At 41.8% G+C, this 25,086-nt stretch overlaps 2 protein-coding genes across 7 annotated transcripts in view; one reads left to right on the top strand and one right to left on the bottom strand.

Annotated features, from left to right (window-relative positions):
• LOC140194012 (pumilio homolog 2-like) overlaps positions 1 to 23,643 on the bottom strand; it is a 133,527-nt gene extending 109,884 nt beyond the window's left edge. For 5 of the 6 annotated variants that reach the window (XM_072251321.1, XM_072251322.1, XM_072251323.1 and 2 more), the window contains exons 1-3: positions 23,530 to 23,643; positions 21,751 to 22,121; positions 4,875 to 4,943 (exon numbers count right to left, since the gene is read on the bottom strand). In XM_072251321.1, the coding sequence (XP_072107422.1) occupies positions 4,875 to 4,943; positions 21,751 to 22,121; positions 23,530 to 23,608 (519 nt within the window). In that variant the 5' untranslated portion in view covers positions 23,609 to 23,643. Of the gene's footprint in view, positions 1 to 4,874; positions 4,944 to 21,750; positions 22,122 to 22,439; positions 22,572 to 23,529 lie in introns of those variants that run through there. The other variant, XM_072251324.1, reaches the window with a different exon arrangement.
• Positions 22,073 to 25,086, top strand: part of LOC140211104 (b(0,+)-type amino acid transporter 1-like) — a 43,378-nt gene continuing 40,364 nt past the window's right edge. The window contains exon 1 of the mRNA XM_072280583.1: positions 22,073 to 22,234. The gene's annotated coding sequence lies outside the window, so the exon portion shown is untranslated. The remainder of the gene's footprint in view (positions 22,235 to 25,086) is intronic.

Raw genomic sequence — 25,086 nt, 5'->3', positions numbered from 1 at the left:
GCTACTTAGAGAGAACCTTGATATACCGGCCGCAAAAGACCTACAGATAGAAAGAGCTCACCGCGCGTTGGCATCAGAGCCTCCAGCAGGCGCCCAGCCCAGATCGACTCTGGTCAGATTTCTCAGTTACAGAACGAAGGAAGAGGTGCTTAAAAGGGCATGGCAAAAGAAAGGTTTCATGTGGAACAACTGTAAAATCAGTTTAGACCACGACTACGCACCGGGGATTCTTGCCAGATGGAAGGAATATACGGAAACACGGAGAGTCCTGAAGGAAAACAACATCAGATTCCAGACCCTGTATCCAGCTCGGCTGAGAGTCTTTTACGACGAAGGGACAAAAACTTACGCTACGGTGGAGGCAACGTTGGACCTGGCGGACCGGGGACTACCTATTAAGGTTATCACGCAACCGGAGTTGTTACTGGAGAAAAAAAGAGAGGGCACAAATAGCTTTCCTCCAGGAAACACATATGAGCCAATCTGAACATGGAAAATTAAAAAGAATGGGTTTTAAGCATGTATTTTATTCATCATATAAATTGTCACAAAAGAGGGGTAGCTACTTTAATATCAAGTACTCTTAATTATGAACATATTTCAGAGACTAGAGACAAAGAAGGACAGTTCGTAAAAATCACAGGAAGAATAGAAGGTACAGAAATAACATTGCTGAATGTTTATGCTCCTCCAGGTTGTGAATGGTCATTTTATAGACACATTTTTGACCTAATGGTCAGTTCTCAAGGGGTAGTAATTTGTGGAGGGGATTTTAATATTAGATTAAATCCTATATTAGATTCTTCAAGAATAGTTACTCAGCATAAACCTCTGACTCGGAAAGTGAATTCGTTGATGGAGGAGTTGGGAATTATAGATGTCTGGAGGGAATTACACCCTACTGGTAAAGATTATACATATTACTCTTTCCCTCATTCAGCCTATTCAAGGATAGACTATTTCTTTATCTTTAATACAGATAGACTCAGGATAAAAAACTGTAATATTGCAACAATTGATCTGTCGGATCATAACCCAGTCTCTATGTCTCTAATCCTGGAAAGGAAAATGAGGAAAACACTATGGAGGCTAAATTCACATATACTCAATAACCCGAAAGTAATGGAGAGATTAAGGGGAGAAATCAAAGAATATCTAGACCTTAATGACACGGGAGAAACATCACCAGTGATCTTGTGGGATACATTGAAAGCTGTACTGAGAGGGAAAATTATTTCCATTACCACTCACATGAAAAAAATCAATGTACAAAAATTAGCAGACCTTCAAGGAAAATTAAATCAACTTCAAGTTGTAGATAGCAACAAAAGTAATTCAAATCAAAAACAGGAAATTAGGAAATTGCAAAGTGAAATTGACGATATTTATACATTGGAAACTCAAAGAAATTTTCTTTACCTGAGACAAAAGAATTATGAAATAGGAGGTAAATCAGCTAGATTATTAGCATATAAATTACGAAAACAACAAGCAGACAATATAATTCATAAAATAAAGAATCCAAAGACAAAGCTTGTGGAGAGCACAATAGGGAAAATTCAAGAGAGTTTTGAAACATATTACCGAGAGCTCTACTCCCAACCCCGGGCCCCCAATGAGCCCCATATAGACAGTGTATTGAATTTTTTAGATCTACCTAAACTTACAGATTTACAAAATGAAAGTTTATTAGAACCAGTAACTGTCAAAGAACTGAACGTGGCCATCTCTAGGTTAAAGGTTGGAAAGTCCCCGGGTTCTGATGGGTTTACCTCAGAGTGGTACAAGTCCCTGAAGACACAGTTAGCCCCATTACTACTTAACACCTTTAATTGGATCTTGCAGAGAGGAGAAACTCCACCTTCCTGGAGAGAAGCGATTATTTCAGTTATTCCTAAAGAGGGTAAAGATAAACTAGAATGTGGCAATTATCAGCCAATTAGTGTTCTTAATTTAGATTACAAACTATTAGCGCGCAGATTGGAAAAGCTTTTACCTGGCCTAATCCACTTAGACCAGACTGGATTTATTCAACAAAGACAAACACAGGACAACATAAGGAGAACTCTGCACATATTAGAACAGGTTAATAAGAACGAGACAGAGACAATGGTAGTAGGATTGGACGCTGAGAAAGCTTTTGATTCGGTTAGTTGGGCATTCCTATACAGAGTGTTAGGAAGATTCGGCTTTCAAGAAAAGCTTATTAAAGTAATTCAGACTCTATATGACAGCCTTACAGCCCAAATTAAGATAAATGGGGACCTCTCTGACTCCTTCATCTTAGAGAGAGGCACTAGACAGGGATGCCCAATTTCTCCTCTCTTTTTTGTGCTATATATTGAACCGCTTGCCCAACTAATAAGACAGAGCCAAATCGTAAAAGGTATCAAGGTGGCAGGGATGTGAACAGAAAGTGGCGTTATTCGCAGATGATGTTTTGGTCTATCTGAGTGAATCAGAAAAATCACTTATAGGATTGTTTACACTGTTGGATGACTTTGGGAAAATATCAGGTTATAAAATAAATGTAAAGAAAACGCAGGTTATGTCCCTAAATTATACACCATCCAAAAAGTTGCAGGGTACATATGATCTTAAGTGGGAAGCTAAATCATTAAAATATTTAGGAATAACCCTGCCGAAGGATCTTTCAACACTGTCACAGGTAAATTATGGGCCATTAATCTCAGAGATAAAAGCAGATATGCATAGATGGAATCTTATCCCCTTTTTAAGTTTAAATTCAAGGATAAATACTATAAAAATGAATATTCTTCCTCGGTTATTGTATCTTTTCCGTACTTTACCGGTGGAGGTGGATGATAATCAATTCAGGGAATGGGACAAATGGATTTCCCGCTTCATTTGGCAAGGAAAGAAACCTAGAATTCGATATAACACCTTACAGTTAGGGAAGGAAGGAGGAGGTATGGTTCTTCCTTGCCTGAGAAATTATTTTTATGCCTCACAGATAACCCCTCTGTTATATTGGTGTAATAGGGAATATAAGGCTAGATGGAAGGAAATAGAATTTGGATTAGTTGACAGTTTTCCTCTTCAGGCCTCAATAACTGACAAAGGATTGATGGCCCAGTTGGAAAAATTTTAAAACGCTTGGATAAATCTTACATTAAAAGTATGGAAGAAGGTGGTTAATTCATGTGGAATTAATAACATGTTAAATCTCTTTAGATGGTGTGCATATGATACCGAATTCCTTCCCAACAGAGGAGATAAAAGATTTGAGCTATGGATAAAGAAAGGTCTTACAACCTACCTCTCATTTATAGATAAAAGAGTATTACAAAGTTTCCAAATCCTGCAGGACAAACATGGCCTAGAACATAATGACTTTTTTAGGTACCTTCAAGTACGAAACTATGTTAACCAGAGTTGTAGATATACAGACCTATCAACAGTATAATTAGAATTTTTCAAGATTCTGAATTCGGCTTGCAGTTCAATACCTAGTAAATCAGTTTCTCGATTATATAATGCACTCTCCCATGCTAAAAATGTAAATACACTGTATATTAAAGAGAAGTGGGAGAAAGAAGCCGGGTTGGTACTTTCAGAGGAGGCTTGGGGGAAAATCTGCAGCTTTCAATGGTCCTCGACTAATTCTTTGACTTGGAGAGAACATTGTTGGAAAAACATTATAAGATACTTCAAGACCCCATATCAGGAAAAATATAAAGATACAAATGTGATGTGTTGGAGAAGGTGCAGCTCCAAGGAGGCAAATTATTTTCATATTTTTTGGGATTTCCCTAAATTAAGTCTATTTTGGGAAGGTATTCATAGAACATTAGTTAAGGTACTTAGGTCCCAGATATCTCTGAACTTTGAGACGCTCTATTTGGGGCATGTATTGTTTCTTGAACAGAAGGAAGATATAAAGTTGCTGCAGGCCCTCTTAGCGGCAAGTAAGAAATCAATCACTAGAAAATGGCTAAATCCAATACATTATCTTGGAAATATTTAAAATGGAAAAGTTGACTTACTCCCTGAGAACTCAAAAAGAAAAATTTTATCAAATCTGGAATAAATGGATTGAATATATAACCCCAATGTGAGCAGACTTTAGATGACTCTCCTAATGATTTATACTGCTCTTCTCATCAACACAGTAATATTGCTAACGTAAGCACCCCTAGTCTAAATGTTTGTTTTTTTTTGTTTTCTTTTGGAAAATAGAGAATTAACACAAGTAAAGGGAAAGATTTGGGAAAGGGATAAAAAAATGAAAAAATTAAGTAAATAAGTACATAGGGATTGGATAATTATGTCTGCGGGCAGGAGCAAGCATGAACAAATTAGGATATAAACACCTACAATGGTTGATACATAGCCTTATATACAACATTTTGGACCAGTGGAAATGGTCCAGAAGGGTTATATGGAAACTATTATTACCATTTTTCTGAACAACTAATTCCATTACTTAGCCTAATAGGTTAGATTTACCACAGTACATAATTATCTATTTAAATGTTTATTTTCCTTTTATATCATCTCAATGTGTACTTAAGAATGTATACATAATTGTAGTTTTATACATATAAAAAAATGGAAAAGGTTATATGTGTGAAAAAAGTACATGATATTTGTGAATTCCTTATCCAAATAAAAATAAAATAAAAAAAATAAAAAAGTGAGAATTCACACAACGAATACTCTACAATATTGCTCCATATAGTTCCAAAGTGATTTTGAAAATACTCAGTATTTACAGACATACAATTTTAGTCTGACTTCCATGATCCATTTCCTGGGCATAGAAGGAGCAGCATAGTGAAAACTGAAAACACAAATCTTTTTCCAGGGTGAGCCTCCAGTCGTAGAAGAATTTCAAATTTTAGCCAACTTACTTCGCTCATTCCCCGTCCCTCCAGTGCAAGAGCTTGAAAGTCATGATTCATCTCATCCACAGATCGAACCTGCAGGAAACATACCTCCATTATTTAAATGAATTTTGTTAAGTTTATCATTGCATTATGTTTGTTTTTAAGTGACCTCACACATGCATGACTACATAAACCTGTAATTGTATTGCAATACCAGCGCCTCAACAAATATGAACCAGACTGAAATCTACCACGATACCCACTGCCAACCCAAGTTAATAGCAAAGGATCCAGCATAAAAGATTTAAATGCATGCAAGCTTAAAACTTATAGTAAATTGATTAAGATTTTAACTTATTTAAATGACTTGAGATTAACAAACAGCAATTCTCTATCAACTGAAATGCTAGATAGTATTTACTAATGCCTGTTGCCACAATAGGTCTATATAGCAGATGCAATCTCAGCCTTGGATCACCTGGACAATAGTAATACCCAAATCAGGCCGCTGTTTGTTGATTACAGCTCAGTGTTAAACATAATCATGCTCTCAGTTCTAATCAACAAACTCCAAAACCTGGGTCTCTGTACCTCCCTCTGCAACTAGATCCCTGACATCTCCATCAGGAGAAAACAGTCTGTGTAGATCTGAAATAACTCCTTTTCACTGAGAATTAACACTGGTGCACCTCAAGGGTGCGTGCTTAGTCTACCCTCTCTACACCCGTGATTGTGTGGCTGGGTTGGGCACAGCTCATATAAATTTGCTGATGACAACTATTATTGGGAGAATTTTTGATAGTTATGAGGCGGCATACAGGAGCGAAATCGACCAGCTGGCTGAGTGGTGTCGCAGCAACAACTTTACATTCACCGTCAGTAAGACCAAGGAATTGACTGTGCACTTCAGGAAGGGGAAGTCAAAGGAACACGCCCCAGGGAGGGATCAGAAGATGAAAGGGTGACAAGTTTCCAGTTCCTAGGTGTTAACATCTCGGAGTATCCTGGGCCTAACATATTGATGCAGTTACAAAGAAGACAGGGCAGTGGCTATATTTCTTTAGGAGATTGAGGAGGACTGGTACATCACTAAAACACTCGCAAATTTCAACAGATGTACCATGGAGAGAATTCTAACTGGCTGTATCACCATCTTGTAAGGAGGGGACACTGCACAGGATCAGAAAAAATCTGCAGAAAGTTGTAAACTCTGCCAGCTCCATCATGGGCACCATCCTCCCTAGCAGCCAGCACACCTTCAAAAGGCAATGCTTCCAAAAAAAAACAGGACCCTCATCACTCAGGAGATGTCCACTTCTCATTGCTACCATCAAGGTAGTGGTACAGGATCCTAAAGAGACACACTCAATGTTTCAGGAACAGCTTCTTCCCCTCCGCCATCAGATTTATGAATGGACAATAAGCCCATGAACGCTACCTCAAACAAGAGAAAATCTGTAGATGCTGGAAATCCAAGCAACACACAAAATTTTGGAGAAACTCATCAGGCCAGGAAGCATCCATGGAAAAAAGTAAACAGATGACGTTTCGGACCAAGACCCTTCACGTGGACAAGACTACCTCAATATTTTTCCTTTCTTTTTGCACTACTCATTTATTTTATTCATAGTTTTTAACCATGTATTGCAATGAACTGCTGCCACAAAACAACAAATTTCACGGCATATGCTAGTGATATTAAAACAGATTCTTATTGATTGGGCTGTACCCACCACTTTTTTTGTTTTGACCATTGGTGTTTCCGTACCAGGCCATGATGCAACCAGTTAGGATACTCTCCACTGTGCATCAGTAGAAGTTAGTCAAATTTAGGCTGCTGTGTCTTCTTTATGACGGCACTTGCGTGCTGGTTCCAAAATATGATAACGCCCAGGAAATTAAAGTCATTGACTCATTCTAATGAATGTCACAAAACCCAGTTCTGAGTTACCCTTTACCCTTTCGTTGAAAGAAAGACAGACTATTTTACACCCAATTTTCCTCTAATATACATTCTGTATTGTATACATTTATTGGGTTTCTTGGGAAACTTGAAATTTTATAAGAAAATTCTCATTTCCAGCTCACTAGAAGGATACTTAAGAAGAGGTAACTAGTTCCTTTTTTTTTACGTTTCTTATTGTGGTATTATCCAAGAACGTTAACATTTCCTGAGAATCTTTGGGATAGACAATGCAACTCGATCTAGCTTACAAGTTTACTCCAATGATTTTTGTTTGCTGATCTATCTTTGAAGGACAAAAAATTCATTCCAAAATTATAACTCATGTGGCATAATTATGATCCATTCTCAAAATTCACTCAATGCCATTTCTAACAGCAGTCTCATGTTCTTCAACTCATCTTCTATATAATGGAAGAGATCCCTTGTAAAGCTTATGGAAATAACTGGTGTTATAACTGGTGATATTTGTAAAAATCTCCCAAAAACATACATTCCTGTTACTGAAAGTATAGTGCTAACACTCTTTTTAAGTGATTATATTAATAAGAACATTGATATTTAAATTATTTAGTTCCCCTTGTGCCAAAGCATCCTTTATTTCAATGAAACTCATTTTTCATTTGAACATTGTGCACCATCCCTGAAATTTACAAAAACATGAAGTACATGATATGATAAACAGAGCAGGCATTTCAATAATTTCCAATTATGTTTCCTTGACATTGTTCACCAATGCTCAAGTAAACACCCATGTTAAATGCACTATTTTGTTAGAAAATCAATTTGAACCAGTCACATAATTTTGTTGCTGTGGAAAACAATCTTCACACTGTAAGCTCTCCACCCACCCCCCACATCTTCAAAACAACACTGCTTATCATGTTTATACATGTTGTTATTTAAACAGATACATTCTTTCAAGAGGCTAAAATGCTTCATTGGGACCTGCTGAGTTCCTCCAGCATCTTGTGATCTGGATTTTCAGCATCTGCAGAATCTCATGTTTCTCTGCAAGATCTGCTGTTGAGAGCCAGAAAAGGAGGTTGGATGGTTAGCAATTTAGTGGGAAGAGTAGCAGAATGCAAGGTGAGAGAGAAAAGAACTTTCACAGATGCTTGATGCAGTAAGCTAAAGTGAGTGAGGTAACAAAGGTCATCGGTGTAAACTGGCCTCGCTGTCTGGGGAAATAGAACTTACTCTTGGAGGCAAGGATAGGTGGAAGAGACAGGAAGCTCTAGATCCTGTATAATTTTACTGCACAAACATTTTGGTTACAAACAGGTTACAAATGCCTGATTTAAATTCTGCCCATACCTATGAGCAAGCATTTGGGAGACCAGGAGTGAGGATTTGCCAGCTGCTGCACGACTGTAGGCATCTTTTGTTAGGTGGAAACCTAGTGTATGTCTGCATTTCCATCATGCGAATAGTTCAGATTGTGTAAAGCTCATAAGATCAGCATCTGGAAGCGACAGAAAGTTCATGCTCCAGCAATCAAGATCACTGGGAATACTTCAGGCCAGGCCATGGAAGACAACCACCACTCAATAGTATTCTCCAGTACAGTCTCCAATGTCTTTGATGCCTTCCTGTAGCAAGCCAGCATCATGGTCTGCACCCAGTCCAGCTACTCTGTCAACAAGTAGCTCATGGTGGAATAGATCCGCAGCACCCAAAGTTCTTAAGGATTGTCTTGCAACCATAAAAAAGGTGGTTAAAAATGACACCCTATCTACTTGCAAGTCTCTTTCAGAGATCTATGGACTTGGACCCCATGATCCCTCTGTACATCATTGCTGTTAAGGGTCTTGCCATTAACTGTGTATTTTCCCCTTACATTTGGTTACCAAAATGCAACACTTATGAAGTACAAAGTAAATATTATCAAAGTACGTATAGGTCACCTGATACTATCAAGATTCATTTTATTGCAGGCAGTATAGAACTAAGTAATACAATAGAAACAATGAAAAACTAAAGTCTGACCAATTGTGTGAATGCAAAAAGAAACATGTAACAATAAAACTGTGAACACGAGTTGTAAAGTCGAGTCAAAAGGTACGTTTTTCAAATGCACATAAAAGTGCTCTTACATTACAGTAATTTGCAAGCGTCAGTCAGAAACTGTTTAAGATGCGTAACCACTTTTCATAGTTGCATAACCACTTGCCATGATTGATCTTGTTCAACCAGTTTGTTGCACCAATAGGCAAACAGGTTTGGACGGGCATACACCAAGTCCTGAAATGGACAAGAGGGAAGTGATAACTGCAGTCCAGCTGCAGGAGCAGCTCCAACAAAAACAGTAAGAACACTGCCACTGAAATCCAACATTATGAAATATGCAATTTATCCACTATTGCAATTTAGTTAGGGCATTATCAATATGAATAATTAAAAACACAAAACCATCAATTCAAATTAATTGTAAACATGGGTTAAACAAAGTCAAAACAATTTGCTCAATTCTACACTAAAAACGTATCTGCCAAACTAGTCAAATGTCAACCAAATATCCAGTCATTTCATAGAAATCCTACAAATTCCATGCCAGCATATAATGTTGCAATGGTTTGCAGGCCAGGATCTAATGAATGGACATCAACATACAGACAGCACCAATTAGACTCTTGCATTGGGTACCTGTCAACATGTGTAAACACACATAGGCTCACAGCACAAACTTACCACTTCCGCACAATTGCCCACCCTCTACGATCCCTCTTACATACAGCCCTTAATGAAACACCTCTTTCAATGCCCCTGCCGCACCCTACCGAGCAGTTAATCCGCTCCCATCCTCATTCAATACACCTCTCTCCAAAACTTCATGACTTTCTCTACTTTGCACTCTGCTATATGCTCCTACTTCAGACATGCTTTCCTCTTTCCTCACTCTCCTCTTCCCTGCATGTCTCTATAAACAGCTAATTTTCCACTTGCCTTTTCTCTTTCCACTGCCCCAAGAGAAAACAAAAAAAAAAGTTTTCTTTTAAATCACTGTGGGTTGAAACTTAGGTAGTTTTCAGCAGTCCACACAAAGGCATCCAAGGTTGGGACAGGGCTTTCATCAATGCTGTCTGAGGCTGACAGTCCTCCTCAGAAGCTCTGATTCACCAGCTCTTGCTTGCTCAATACTGCCCAAGGTTAGCAGTGTTGGATTTTATTCTTTATTAGTCCCAATTAAGTCCCTTTTGGTCAATATGGAAGGATTCGATCTCACATCGGTGGAGCGACTTACGCCTCCAACTGAAACTATTTACGCAGAAAACACAAGCCACTAGAAATGTTTGTCGATAAGTCATGTACAACAGCCATGATACATTGAAAGAAATAATGCAAGGTAACTCCCAGTCCCCGCATGAAGTTCACAACCTGCAATGTCAGCAACCCTGTGCACAACTACAAGTGACAAACCTAGATGTTACTCCACCAGAGTCAATTAACATTTTAAAAATTATTTTTCAAGAAGTGACCTTCATGAGCAATGCTTAACTCTAAACTGTTCTCAAGATAATGCTATGCCATTCAATATGATCATGGTTGATTTGCCCAAGACATCAGTCCTTCTTCTGTGCCAATTTCCACTGGCTTTCAAAGTTTTGAAGTATCAGGAAATTATTTAAATACCCTTAGATATGTTTAAATGCCCCCAATGATATAGCTGTCACAACCCCAAGGATGGAGAATCACAGAAATTCAACATGCTTTGAAAGAATTAGTTCCCATGCATTTCAGTTCTAAACAGTCAACTCCTAATCCTGTAACTATATCTCCGATTCGAGATTTTCCCATGAGTAGAAACACTGTGACATCTACTCTGTCCCGTCATCTAATGATGTCACGTTTCAATATAATCACCCTCCATTCTCCAACACACCAAAGAATATAGGTCTGATTTATTTTTATACTCACGATAGGACAACCTCCTATTCCAAAAGAGATTTACTAGGCTGTCTCAAATGGCCAGTATATTCCTTTTTAAATAAGGGGACCAATATGTCTTGTGTCTTCCTAACCAATTGCTGCACTTGTCCGCCACAATCCTTAAAAAGAGTTATCCCTGGTACAGCTGGGTAGGGAGCTCAAGAATTAGGGCACAACAAGAAGGAAGGATGGATTACATATTTTCCCAGTTAGCATGGTGTACAAGCTTGGAGAAATTACAAACGACAAGTTTCTATCTGTCTGCTGCTTTTACCCTTCTTGGTGTTGAAGGTTACAAGCAACCTTTAAAAGGTGCTGGTGAAGTAACTGCAATACATTAACATGGAACACACTGAACAACAATTGGTGGTAGAAGGGTTACCAATCAAGCAAGCGACTGTATTCCAGAGTGTTAAGCTTTTTGAGAGCTGACAGAAACGCACTCTTGTAAATGGGCAGTTTTTCATCAAATGCACACAACTATACACACACCAACCCTATGGCTATGAGGCCAAGACTTCCACTAATCTAGAAAAAAACCCTAATCATTGAAGAAGATAAACTGACCCTCAATACCAGCACCAGAAAGGAGACAATACTCTGGAATGGCGGGTTAAGAATGGGAAAAGTTAACCCCAACAAAGGCCTATTCCGGACAAAATCCTAGTATAGCCAATATTACGTCATCATAGATACAAGCAAAAGACTTTACGGTACATTCACAGGAATAGCTTGTATTAAAACTGTTTTAGTCTGAACAACAAATGGCAACAAAATAATTTGTGTCATGACCAAGAGATCCAAGAGTTAATTAACCACAACTACCAGGTGTACTTGGATAGAGTATTCTACCGCATCTCGGGAGGAAGCATAAAGAGCATCTGAAACTCAGTCCCATCCGACAGAATACATCTGACCTAGTGAACAAATAGTGAGTGGAAACATAGCAGGACAACTCATTCATTATCATGGCACACAGGAATTTATTAGTGTTATGAAGGAAATCTACAGCCCAAGGAGTCAACTTGTTGAGAGCCAAATAGAGGAAAATTAGTCAGTGCCTGATGCATTAAAATTGATTCTGTCCTTGACAAGTGCCCCAACACCATCCAAGAACAAACTTGCTGCTTGCCCAATAATGACTAGAGACTAAAAACGCCATATGCACGGTCAAACACCCGAGTTATCACATAGTCAAGTTCACCAATGACACGACGATGGTGGGGCTCACTACCAACAATGATGAGACAGCATACAGAGAGGTCGTGGAAGAGCTCAAGGCCCAGGGCCAGACAAATAATCTCTTACTCAATATCAACAACATAAAGAAGATGGTCATCAACTTCAGGAGAACTTGCACCACTCACACCCCCTTTACTTCACCAGCAGAGAAGTGGAAACTGCGAGCAGTTTCAAATTCCTAAGAGTGCACATCTCACATAATCACTCATGGTCCCAGAACACATTCTACATAATCAGGAAAGTGCACCAATACCTCTACTTTCTAAGGAGATGGACTATGCACATCTATATTCATGTCATTCTACATATATACACAGTAGGGAGCATCCTAACATGCTGTATCACTGCATGATATGGAAACTGCAAGGCAGCAGACAGAAAGTCATTACAACGGGTAGTCAAATCTACCCAATACATCACCAACATCAGCCTACCTGCCATCAAGGACACATACACGAAAAGTGCCAGTAACATCATGAAGGACCTCTCTGACCCACCCTGCTCATGTTTGTCCCACTCCCATCAGGGTGGAGGCTACATAGCATCGACACCAGGACTACCAGACTCAAAAACAGTTACTTTCCCCAAGCAGTAAGGCTTCAATACTGCACCCACTCACTAACCAAAACTCTACACCCCCAACCACTACTACTTTATCATTTCCTGTCAGTCACCTATGTAAAGACAGTCCTGTGCCTAGCATCACTTTATAGTCAATGTATTTAAGCTGTCGTATATATTTATATTTATCGTGTTTTTTTAAATATCGTGTTCTTTATCTTATCGTGTTTTTTTGCATCAGATCCGGAGAAACAGTTATTTCGTTCTTTACACGTGTACTTGAAATGACATTAACCTATCTTGAGATTGCATCCCAGCTAAAATTTTAAATTTAACACAACAGAATTTAAGTCACAATTTACAACCTCAGCTTCTGCATATTGTAAGATGCACCTATAAGCTTCAGATATATTCATGTGACACCTTCAAGAAATGATGCAAATTCAATTGCAGTGACTTCAGAAGGGTCATAAGTCAAGTCATTGCCTGGTCCTCATCAATCACCTACTAATGATTTAGAAAACAGCCATTCAGTCAATGTGTGGATTGCATCATGCTGGAGGTAAAATGAACATTTTCTCTAAAAAGCCAAAGGGAGAGTGTCTACCATTACACACTGCTTTAACTGACAAATAAAATCCTTCAACTCCAATCAAGGATGTGGAGTAGCCTTCCTGAACTTGGCTGCTTGTAGAAACCACCTCCACTTACTTCTGCTACAATCAGACATGATCCTAACCAACTAATCTACAGTACACCAAATCTCATTATTGTCAAAGTTGCACTATTTCCCCTTTTCGCAATCCAACACTATACTTCATCATCAACATACTTCCCACTAAAGTAGAGCTGTTTACAGAACTTATGGGAACCTGCTCAACCCACAAAACCTGCTACCTCCACTCTAGATTTAAGGCCATTCCAACAATCATTTAACTTCTGTATTCATATATTAATAGTTTAGCTGGCCAGTGGTGCATCCGCACTGGACCCTGAGGCAGGTAGTCCCAGGTTCGAATCCAGCCAGCTTCTTGCACGCTTCCCACTCATGCTGGGCTGAGCTTCGACCTAGCTACTTGGCCTCGTGAAAAAACAGACAAATGCTAAAGAAAAGGCAAGGTTTCTGCCCAATGCGTCACACGACATGGAAAGGAACAACAATATTGATAGTTTATTCATCTATTCAGAACTCAGAGCTTATGATCAGCACAAGCCTGCCCCACTATATTACAAGGCTATCAAGAGAAAATGTTTGCAATGAGATTCTGAAAAGCATCAACTCATTCTCATATCTTGGCAGACACCACTCAACAGAAAATTTAAAAGGCTGTTGTCGGTTCTTGAGGACCTCAGTTATAGAAACATAGAAAACCTACAGCACAATATAGGCTCTTCAGCCCACAAAGCTGTACCGAACAAATATGGAAAGACTGAATATGTTAGAACTCTATCCCTTGGAATGTAGAAGATTGAGATTTGATAAAGGCATACAAAATTATGAAAGGTATAGATAAAGTAAATACAAACAGACTTTTTCTACTGAGGTTGGGTGGGACTACAACCAGAGGTCATGGGTTAATGGTGAAAGGTGAGAAGTTTAAGGAGAACATGAAGGGAAGTTGTGAGAGTGTTGAATGAGCTGTCAGCACAAATGGTGCATGTAAGCTCAATTTCAACTTTTAAGCAAAGTTTGGATAGGTACATGGATGGTAGGAGTATGGAGAGCTATGGTCCTGGTGTAGGTCAATGGGAGTAGACAGTTTAAATGCTTTGCACATGAACTAGATGGGCCAAAGGGCCTGTTTCTGTGCTGTACTTTTCCATGACTCTATAACAATGTATTAAAAATGTAATTGACCACTCCACCCTGAGGTCCATCACAACAAAAATTACCAAGAGGAGAGAGGAACAATTCAAGGATATGTCCAAACTGTTTCTTTATTAAAGTAGCAAAGACTTACGTCTGTAATAGCCCTTCTGACACTGAATTATAGTCCATAAACAGCTTGAAGCAGTGAAAGTTTGTCATCTCCTCTCTATGCCCTGTAGCAATTAGGTTCCCTGGCATCTGATGTGACTACAGAGAACTTTTTATTTATTCACCACAACTGTTGCCCCTCAGCCTCCCTTATTCCTGAGAAAGCAACCCAAACCTACAAAATCTTTACTTATTGCTGAAAATTTCCAGGCCTGGCAATAATCATGCAATCTTATTTGTATCCTCTCCAGTACAATTTCATTTTTACTGTAACCTAGTGAGGAGAACCATACACAATATCCAAGCTAAGGCTTAATAAATATGATTATATCATTCTAATACAAACTCCATGCTCATACTGTATGTCTTAACTGAACAAAAACAACTAAATGCTTTGTACATCTCCATGTTCTGTAATGGATAGAGACTTCGAGTTATACCAAAAAAAAGTAACTCCTTATCGAGTGCCGCAATCTTAGTGGTTGCCTAGCCATTTAGAAGCTATGACCAAGGACACGAGTGCCTCAATTTCCTCAGTTTACTCATTTTTTTTTAAGCTTTGCACTATAGAAAACATCCTATCCAGATGCATCATAACTTGTTACAGCAACTGGTCTGCCAAAAACCACAAGAAATTGCATTGTTGTGATTGTGAACACGGTGCAACCTATTATGAAAACCACTCTCCCCACCACTGACTGTTTTCTCAGGAAACAGCTAACATAACCACCCCAAATCTTCTCCTCCCCAATTCTATCAGGCAGAAGCTGCAAGAGCTTGAGAACAATACTACAAGCTTAAGGGTACCTTCAGCCCTGCTGTTCTAAGACAAAGTAGAACACCTGACCTCTCAATCATGGTCTTTGCACTTCAGCTATCTAGCTGCTCATCACTTTCTCTCTACATTCAGCATTCTGTTATCATATTCCTTTCACACTAACCCAATATACTTGTATCTCTCTGGATGATACTCAAAGCTTTTCGTTGCATCTCAGTACACATGACAATAACAAATTAATTACCAATGTCAAAGGGAAACTCACAGATAAACAACTACTCCGTTCTGTCCTCAAGGGCAAAAAGGTCTCACGGTAGCATAACAGTTAGCTCGATGCAATTAGAGTTCAGGGTGTTCCAGAGTTTGGAGTTCAATTCCAGTGCCATTCTTGTCAGGAGTTTATACATTTTCCCTGTGGAATGTGTGGTTTGTCCCTGGTGCTCCAGTTTCCTCCCACCGTCCAAACATGAACCGGCCAGTAGGTTAATTGGTCATTGTAAATTGTTCTGTGATTAAGTTAGGGTTAACTGGGTTTGTCAGGGGTTGCTAGGATGGCGCAGCTCAAAGGGCCTACTCCGCACTGTATCGCTAAATAAATATTAAACTATATCATCAATGGATGTAGCAGTGAACAAAGATTGCAAAAGAGTAAAAGCTCTTGCCTTCAAGTCCAGTTTTAACTTCTACAAAGGATGATCTTGGCAAGACAGCAGTCGCTTCTGAATGCTAAGAAGTCACAGCAGGCTTCTTCATTACTTACGGAACTGCGACCTTTAACTACCTAAGGGGGGGGCGGGGGAGAGGAGGGAACATCAACTCAGACCATGAGAGGCCTGCGTCAGGCATTTTCATGCCTTACAAGGTGCAGATTGGAAGTCAGTGTGGGGCACCACTCCTCGCACAGACACTAGAGCAATGTGTGGTTAAGTGCCTTGCTCAAGGACACAAACACACTGCCACAGCTGAGGTTCGAAATAGCGACCTTCAGATCACTAAACGAACGCCTCAACCACTTGGCCACATGCCCAAACCTATGGGCATGGACTCCAATGTTCCTGTTTTTCCACATTTCTCTATTCCTCCCATTTATTATATATTCCACTGGTTAACTACTCTTTGTAAACATATTACCTTGCACTTCCAGATTAAGTTCCATTTGTTGCTCAGTTGTCTAACTGACCAGATCATTCATATCCCCAATAAGTCAAAAGTTGCCATCCTCCTAAGTAACCTCAAATCGTTTCTATCTGGAAATTCTTGTGTCATGTTTCCCACATTTAATGCCACTGTTACAAACATCTAAAAATCACCACACCTTAAATCATTTGGAATAACACTGGTAAAAGCACTCAACCACAGTCAATTGTATTTTTCTCTTTTCCAGCACCAAACTAACTTTGAATCCAATTTAAACATAAAGTGCCAGATTCACTCAGGTAAGTACACATGGAAACAGAACCAGAGTGAATGGTTGAGGTGGAAGATCCATTACCAAAACCTTGAGAAAGAGAAAACTAGCCAGTTTTAAATTGTAAAGAATATGGCAAAAAAGACAAGTGGAAATCACAGAGAGGGACAAAGTTTCTTCGAGTTGGCCACCCCTGGAATAGAAGTATTTATGGAAAAGAGAACCTCCACCTGAAAATTTTCCACAGATAGTAGTCGATGCTTCCTGAACTGTGTTTCCAGCATTTTTTGTTTTGATTTTTTGCATCTGTAGTTCTTTTTTTAACTTTCATTTGGATCCAAGTGCAGATGATAAACATGTACTTCAAAGGTTTAACACTTTAAACAGAACCATGAAACACAGGTATTTCCACAATTAAAATTATTACTTTATTGCTTGAAGAAATGAAGCATATGCACAGTGTGTGTGTGTGTGTGTGTGTGTGTGTATGTATATATATATATATATATATATATATATATATATATATATATATATATAAAAATAAATAAAAAGTACTGGCACAATGGATGCTATAATACGAAAGACCCTAAAACAAAAAGATATAGGAGCAGAATTAGGCCATTTGGCCCATCAAGTTTGCTCCACCATTTCATCACAGGGGATCCATTTTGCCTCTCAGCCCCAATTTCCTACCTTCTCTCCCTATCCCTTCATGCCCTGACCAATCAAGAATCTATTAACCTCTGCCTTAAATATACAGTGGTGTTAGAATGGCTGTGAACCCTGTAGAATTCTATAGTGTGATCAGATCTTCACGCAAGTCCTAAAACTAGATAAAGAGAACCCAATTAAATAAATATCACAAAAAATATTATACTTATTCATTACTTTATTGAGAAAAATGATTCTAATATTACACATATGTGTTGGAAAAAGTATGTGAACCTTTGTTTTCAATAACTGGTGTGGCCCCTTTGTACAGCAATAACTTCAACCAAGTATTTCTGGTAACTGTCGATTAGTCCTCCACATCAGCTTGGAAGAATTTTAGGTCATTCCTCCTTATACAACTGCTTTAACTCTAGAATGCTGGTGGGCTTCCTTACATTAACTGCTTGCTTCAGGTCCTTCCACAACATTTCCATAGGAGTAAGGTCAGGACATTGACTCGACCATTCCAAAATATGAATTTTCTTCTTTTTAAACCATTCTCGAGTAGATGATCTACTCGTCTTTCAGATGACTGTCTTGTTGCATTATCCAACTTCTATTAAGCTTCAGGTGACAAACTGCTACCCTTGCATTCTCCTATATAACGTCTCGATACAATTTTGAATTCATTGCTTGCTCAATGATTGTAAGCTGTCCAGGCCCTGAGGCAGCAAAGCAGCCCCAAACCATGATGCTCCTTCCACCATGCTTCACAGTTGGGATGAGGTTTTGGTATTGGTGTGCAGTGCCCTTTTCCCTCCAAACATAGCACTTCTGCCAAAAAGTTTAACTTCTTTCTCACCTGCCACAGAATATTGTTCCAGAAGCATTGTTAGAACATCCAGGTGGTCTTCTGCAAACTTGAGACATGCAGCAATGTTTTTTTTGGAGAGCAGTGATTTCTTCCATGGTGTCCTTCCATGAACATCTTTCTTGTTAAAGTGTTTTTTTTATATAGTTGGACACATGAACTGAGACTTTAGCAAGTTCTAGTAATTTCTGCAGGTCTTTTGCTGTTACCCTTGGATTCTTTCTTTACCTCCTTCAGCATTGCATGTTGTGCTCTTGGTGTGATCGTTGCAGGCTGCCCACTCGTAGGGAGAGCAGCAAGAGGAGCAAGTTTCCTCCATTTGTAGACGATTTGTCTTACTGTGGATTGATGAACAGTCAGGACTTTAGAAATGTTTTTGTAGCCTTTTCCGGCTTCATGCTTCTCCACAATTCTCCTTAGGTCCTATGAAAGTTGTTTTGATTGAAGCACAGTGCACATAAACAGATCTTTCTTGAGATGAGCAGGCTCCGTCAGTAACCTTGACATTGTGTCTTTTTATAGGGCAGGGCACCTCTAGAACCCAAACCTCCAATCTGATCTCATTGATTGGAACACCAGACTCCAAATAGCTTTTGTAGAAGACATTACCCCAGAGGTTCACATTCTTTTTCCAACAAATACATGTAATATTTGATCACTTTTTTCCAATAAATAAATGAACAAGTATAATGTTCTCTGTGTTATTTATTTTTTTTGGGTTCCCTTTACCTAGTTTTAGGACTTAGGTAAAGATTTGATCACATTTTAGGTCTTATTTATGCAGAAATAGAGAAAATACTACAGGGTTCACAAACTTTCTAACTCTACAGCATATAAAAACTTGGCCTCCACAGCTATCTGTGGCAACGAATTCTATAGATTCACCACTCTCTGGCTAAAGAAATTCCTCCTCTCATCCATCCTAAAAGGACATTGCTCTATTCTGAGGCTGTGTCCTCTGATCCAAGACTCTCCCACCATGGGAAACATCCTCTCCACATCTACTCTATCAGGGCCTTTCACCATTTGATAAGTTTCAATTCGTCACCCCTCATTCTTCTGAATTCTAGTGAATACAGGCTCAGAGCCATCAAACGCTCTTCATACAACAAACTGTTCATTCCCAGAATCATTTTTGTGAATCTCCTTTGAATCCTTATCCTTTCTAAGATAAGGGACCCAAAACGTCTCACAATGCTCCAAGTGAGACTTCACCAGTGCTTTATAAAGCCTCAACATTACATCCTTGCTTTTATATACCAATCCCCTTGAAATGAATGCTAACATTGCATTTGCCTTCCTCACCACACACTCAGTCTGCAAATTACCCTCTAAGGAATCCTGCACAAGGACTTTCAAGTCTTGCAGCACCTCAGTTTTTTTTGTATTTTCTCTCCATTTAGAAAATAGTCAGCCTTTTCATTTCTTCTACCAAAGTGCATGACCATACACTTCTCAGCACTGTATGCCAACTGTCATTTCTTTGCCCGTCTGTCTGTCCCTCTGTGGCCTCTCTACTTCCTCAAAACTACCTGCCCCTCCACTTATCTTTGTATCATCCACAAACTGCAACAAAGCCATCAATTCCTTCATCCAAATCATTGACATATAACATAAAAAGAACCGATCCCAACACAGACCCATGTGGAGCACCAGTAGTCACTGTCAGCCAACCAGAAAAGACTCCCTTTACTCCTACTCTTTGCATCCTGCCTATCAATCACTGCTTCATCCATGCTAATCGACTCCAACATCTTCCCAACCACTGCAGTCAGACTAACTAGCCTATAATTTTCTTTCTTCTGCCTCTCGTTCTTCTTGAAGAGTAGAGTGACATTTGCAATTTTCCAGTCTTCTGGAACCATTCCAGAATTTAGTGATTCTTGAAATATCATTACTAATGCCTCAACAATCACTTCAGCCACCTCCTTCATAGCTCTGGGGTGTATACCATCTGGTCCACACCTTTCAGTTTCCCAATAACATTCTCCCTTGTAATGGCAACTTCACACACTTCTGGCCCGACACCTGGAACCTCCACCACACTGCTAGCATCTTGCACAGTATTTGTGGAAGATGCTAGTAGCGTTTGTACTACATTAATAAGTATTTATACTTATAAATACTTATGCGGTTCATTTCCTCATCACCATCTCCCCAGCATTGTTTTCCAGTGGTCCGATATCCACTCTTACCTATCTTTTACACATTATGTATCCAAAGAAACTTTCAGTATCCTTCTTATTATTGGCTAGCTTACTTTCATATTCTACCTCTTCCTTCTTAATGACTTTTGTAAAGTTGCCTTTTGTTGGTTTTCAAAAGCTTCCCAATCGTCTCACTTTCCACTATTTTTGCTCTATTTTATGTCCTCCCTTTGGTTTTTATGTTGGCTTTGACTTCGCTTGTTAGTCATGGTTGTGTCATCTTGCCTTTAGAATACTCCTCCTTTGGGACCTACCCTGTGCCTTCCTAATCGCTTCCAGAAATTCCAGCCATTGCTGCTGTGTCGTCATCCCTGCCAGTGTTCTTTTCTAATCAATTTTGGCCAACTCTTTTCTCATGCCTCTGTAATTCTGACATTGTATGTGTCACTGTAATACTGATACATCTGACCTCTCCAATTTCAGGGTGTATTTGACCATATTACAATCACTTTCCCCTAAAGGTTGTTTTACCTTAAACCCTCTAATCAATTCCAGCTCATTACATAACACACAATCCAGAATAGCTGATCCCCCTAATGGGCTCAATCACAAGCTACTCCAAAAGGCTATCACCTCTTGGGATCCACCACCAACCAGGTTTTCCAAATCTACCTGCACACTGATATCCCCATGACTATTATAACACTGCCCTTATGGCATACATTTTCCATCTCCCGTTGTAATTTGTAGACCACATCCTTACTACAGTTTGGGGGGTCTGTATACAACTTTCATCAGTTTCTTTTTACCTTGCAAGGTAAGAAGACACTGACATAAACATATTCATATCAAAATTTAAAAATAGGTTGCATCTTCACACAGATTTATCAAAGCTTTAATTTCCAAATAGCTGCTAAAATGGCAATCTAACAGCTAAGTATGAAAAAGCCAGAATTGAAAGAATTGGATTAAGCGGTAATTAATTATAAAGCTACCAGTTAATCAGACAAAAATGAAACCCTCTTTTGGAAAAAACATTTGGCAACTAAAATGATGATAAGAATATGCTTAGAATCAAAGCAGGAAGTTAAACAGTAGAGGCAATTACAAAAGGTCAGTTGAACAAAATTTAAAGCAAATTAAATACTGTAAACAACAAAAAATTGTGCTATTGGTCAACAACCACTGTGGAATGGAATTAAAAAGCAAAACCAAACCACTTTGAAAGCTCTTTAATCTGTTTCAAACAAAATCAGGTAGAAAAAAAAGAACAAAGATCGCAATTTAACCTTCAAGAAGAAATTTCACATTCCTATCCAGCAGAAATTACTGCGATCTTGCTGCTTGTATTAACCGGGGAAAACCCACCTGATGCTCAATGTGAACTCCATCACCCGTGGGCCACCGGTGTTTGTTTGAGTAGCCGCCCAGCTGCTCGCCTGGTTGCCGCTGGAAGAAGTAACCCACCGTGGCGTCGTCCTGCGAGCGACCACTCATAAGTGGCTGCGCTCCGGGGTGTCCAGACGCGATGGCCGGGGTGGCGCCAGAGCCCAGGGCCCTTGGTGGCGCCGCGCTCAACACCAGGCTGCTGCCGTCGTTGCTGTTGCCGTTTCCAACGCTGCCTTCAGGAGCAGCCCCGCCGCCAGTACTCCCGTGCATCATCCGCGTCGACTCCTGCTGCCAAGTCACTTCACTCATGCCCAGCAGGACACATGAAGTATTCATTCCACCACGGCAACCTGTGGGGTAGATAACAGCAGATCAACAAGCGTCCTGAGAGAGAGAGGCCGGAATGCCAATGTCCGGGCACCACTGAAGGGCCCGGGAACCAAAACACCATCATCACATCAAAGTGAGTTCAAAACAAGCGAGACTCAGCCGAAATGGGTAATAACCCGGACCCCTTCCCTCGAGGATAGGGCCGGGAAGCCGGCTGAAGGCTCCCCTCCCATTCTCCTCTTTGTTCCGACTGCTATGTCACAACAAACCGGGATAGGCGGCATCGCCCTCAGGAGCGCGGGCTGCTGGCCATCGCACGCGGTCCCGAACATGCTCACCTGCGCGGTGTGGGCACAATAGAGGGCCACGCCACTATCTTTTCCCCCCTTTTCCTTTCGCCCGCAGCCACTCGCGGCGCTTACAGCAACATGGCGCCCGGCATCTTGTTCGCGCAAAGCACGCCGGCCCCGCTCCCGCTCCTCCCCCGGCTCTCAGTGCGCCGACCCCGCTCCCGCTCCTCCCCCGGCTCTCAGCGCGCCGGCCCCGGCCCGCTCCCGCTCCCGCTCCTCCCCCGGCTCTCAGCGCGCCGGCCCCGGCCCGCTCCCGCTCCTCCCCCGGCTCTCAGCGCGCCGACCCCGCTCCCGCTCCTCTCCCGGCTCTCAGCGCGCCGGCCCCGGCCCACTCCCGCTCCTCCCCCGGCTCTCAGCGCGCCGACCCCGCTCCCGCTCCTCTCCCGGCTCTCAGCGCGCCGGCCCCGGCCCACTCCCGCTCCTCCCCCGGCTCTCAGCGCGCCGACCCCGCTCCCGCTCCTCTCCCGGCTCTCAGCGCGCCGGCCCCGGCCCCGGCCCGCTCCCGCTCCTCCCCCGGCTCTCAGCGCGCCGACCCCGCTCCCGCTCCTCTCCCGGCTCTCAGCGCGCCGGCCCCGGCCCGCTCCTCCCCCGGTTCTCAGCGCGCCGACCCCGGCCTGCTCCCACCCCAGGTCGCGTCCTGTCCTGGTCAGCTCAGCGCGCCGGCCCCGCTCCCGCTCCTCCCCCGGTTCTCAGCGCGCCGACCCCGGCCCGCTCCCACCCCAGGTCGCGTCCTGTCCTGGTCAGCTCAGCGCGCCGGCCCCGCTCCCGCTCCTCCCCCGGCTCTCAGCGCGCCGGCCCCGCTCCCGCTCCTCTCCCGGCTCTCAGCGCGCCGGCCCCGCTCCCGCTCCTCCCCCGGCTCTCAGTGCGCCGACCCCGCTCCCGCTCCCACCCCAGGTCGCGTCCTGTCCTGGTCAGCTCTCAGCGCGCCGGCCCCAGCCCGCTCCCGCTCCTCCCCCGGCTCTCAGCGCGCCGGCCCCGCTCCCGCTCCTCCCCCGGCTCTCAGTGCGCCGACCCCGCTCCCGCTTCCACCCCAGGTCGCGTCCCGTCCTGGACGGCTCTCAGCGCGCCGGCCCCGCACCCGCTCCTCCCCCGGCTCGCGTCCTGGACGGCTCCCAGCGCGCCAGGGTTTCGGGCACGGGGAAGCCGCTCTCCCGCATGCGAAGGGAGGATCCGGACAAGCCGCGCCCCTACGGGAGTGGAATCGACTGGGTCGGTGGGTGGATGCCGGAGTCGTGGAAGCAATCCCGATGGAGGCGCGAAGAAGAATGGTGCAAGCGCGCTCCGGACGGGGGGAGGGGGGGAGTGGGATCGTCCTCCGGAACGGGTTGGGGGCATCGTCCAAGCCGCGCTCCAGCAGACGGTACCAGACATGGAGGAACACTATGCATACTGCATCGCTAAATGTAGGAAGCCTGTACAATGTCAGAAGCAGCCTGCCCAGAGCAGAGGAAAAGAGAACGGGGTAGATTGGGAGTAATTACATTGCTAGTGAGAGAGACAAACTGCAGCACCAGGATCAAGAAAAGGAGGAAGAAACTGACGCTGCATGGCTTAGGTAGAAAAGAGAAAGCCGTAGGAGGTACCTGGGCACACTTGGCTCGACTGATGTTGGAATGAAGTCGGAAGAGCTGGGGCACTCAAATTAACTTGGGTCTGTAGAGGGAATACTATACAGTGCAATACACTGAATCACAACCTTCTCAATAACTCATGACCCCTGACACCTAGGCTAGCAGCTATATGGAACAGCATATGTAAATTCGCATCTAGGTGTGGAAATTTGTTGCCATTCCTTCACTGTTGTCCAAAATCCTGGAATGGAATTCCTTATTAACCCTGGAATATGTGGAAGCAGTTGAAAATAAGTAGCTCAGTCTCAGCACCTGTATCTCAAGGTCGATAAATGAAAGGTGAAAGAGGGAAACAGGAAGGGAATTATGGTGGGGGGCCAGTTACCAGATATTCAAGAAATCAACATCCATGCCATCAGGTTGAAGGCTGTCAAGGTGGAATGTGAGATGTTGCTGTCTCTGCAGGATCTCCCAGTAGCCACTCATTTCAATCCTACTTCACATTCCCATTCCAACATGGTCTCCTCTATAGCCTGATGAGGCCACACTCAAGTTGGAAGAGCAATATTGTTCCCTGCCCCCACCTGTGTTTTGCCTTGGATTGAAAGTATCTGAGAATTTTCTCGTGTTTGTAAAAACAGGATGATTTGGCAGATGAATGCGTGGCTGAGAAATATTCACATGGTGTGTGAAATAACTACTGAGTTTATATTTGAAAGTCTCTAGGGTACTACTCAATTATGTAGTTTGTTCCATGTGTCCACAACTCACTGCATTAAGAAATGCTTCCTGATTTTACTCTGAAATCTCCCTTTATCCAGTCTCCACCTATGGCCCCGTGTCCTTGTTGATGGTTTAATTTTGAAGTAGCACCTGGCATCCACCTTGCTTATTCACTTAATGATTTTGAACACTTCTAGCATGTTTCCTCTCACTCTGCGTCTACTTAGGCTAAAACGATTTAATTATTTCAATCTTTCTTCATATCTCATACCCTGCAGACCTAGAATGAATCTTGTTGCCCTTCTCTGAACTCTCTCTAGTGCCATCATATTCCTCATAAA

Source organism: Mobula birostris, chromosome 2 (assembly GCF_030028105.1).
Source record: "Mobula birostris isolate sMobBir1 chromosome 2, sMobBir1.hap1, whole genome shotgun sequence".
Classification (NCBI taxonomy): domain Eukaryota; kingdom Metazoa; phylum Chordata; class Chondrichthyes; order Myliobatiformes; family Myliobatidae; genus Mobula; species Mobula birostris.
This window is presented reverse-complemented; position numbering and strand designations above follow the sequence as displayed.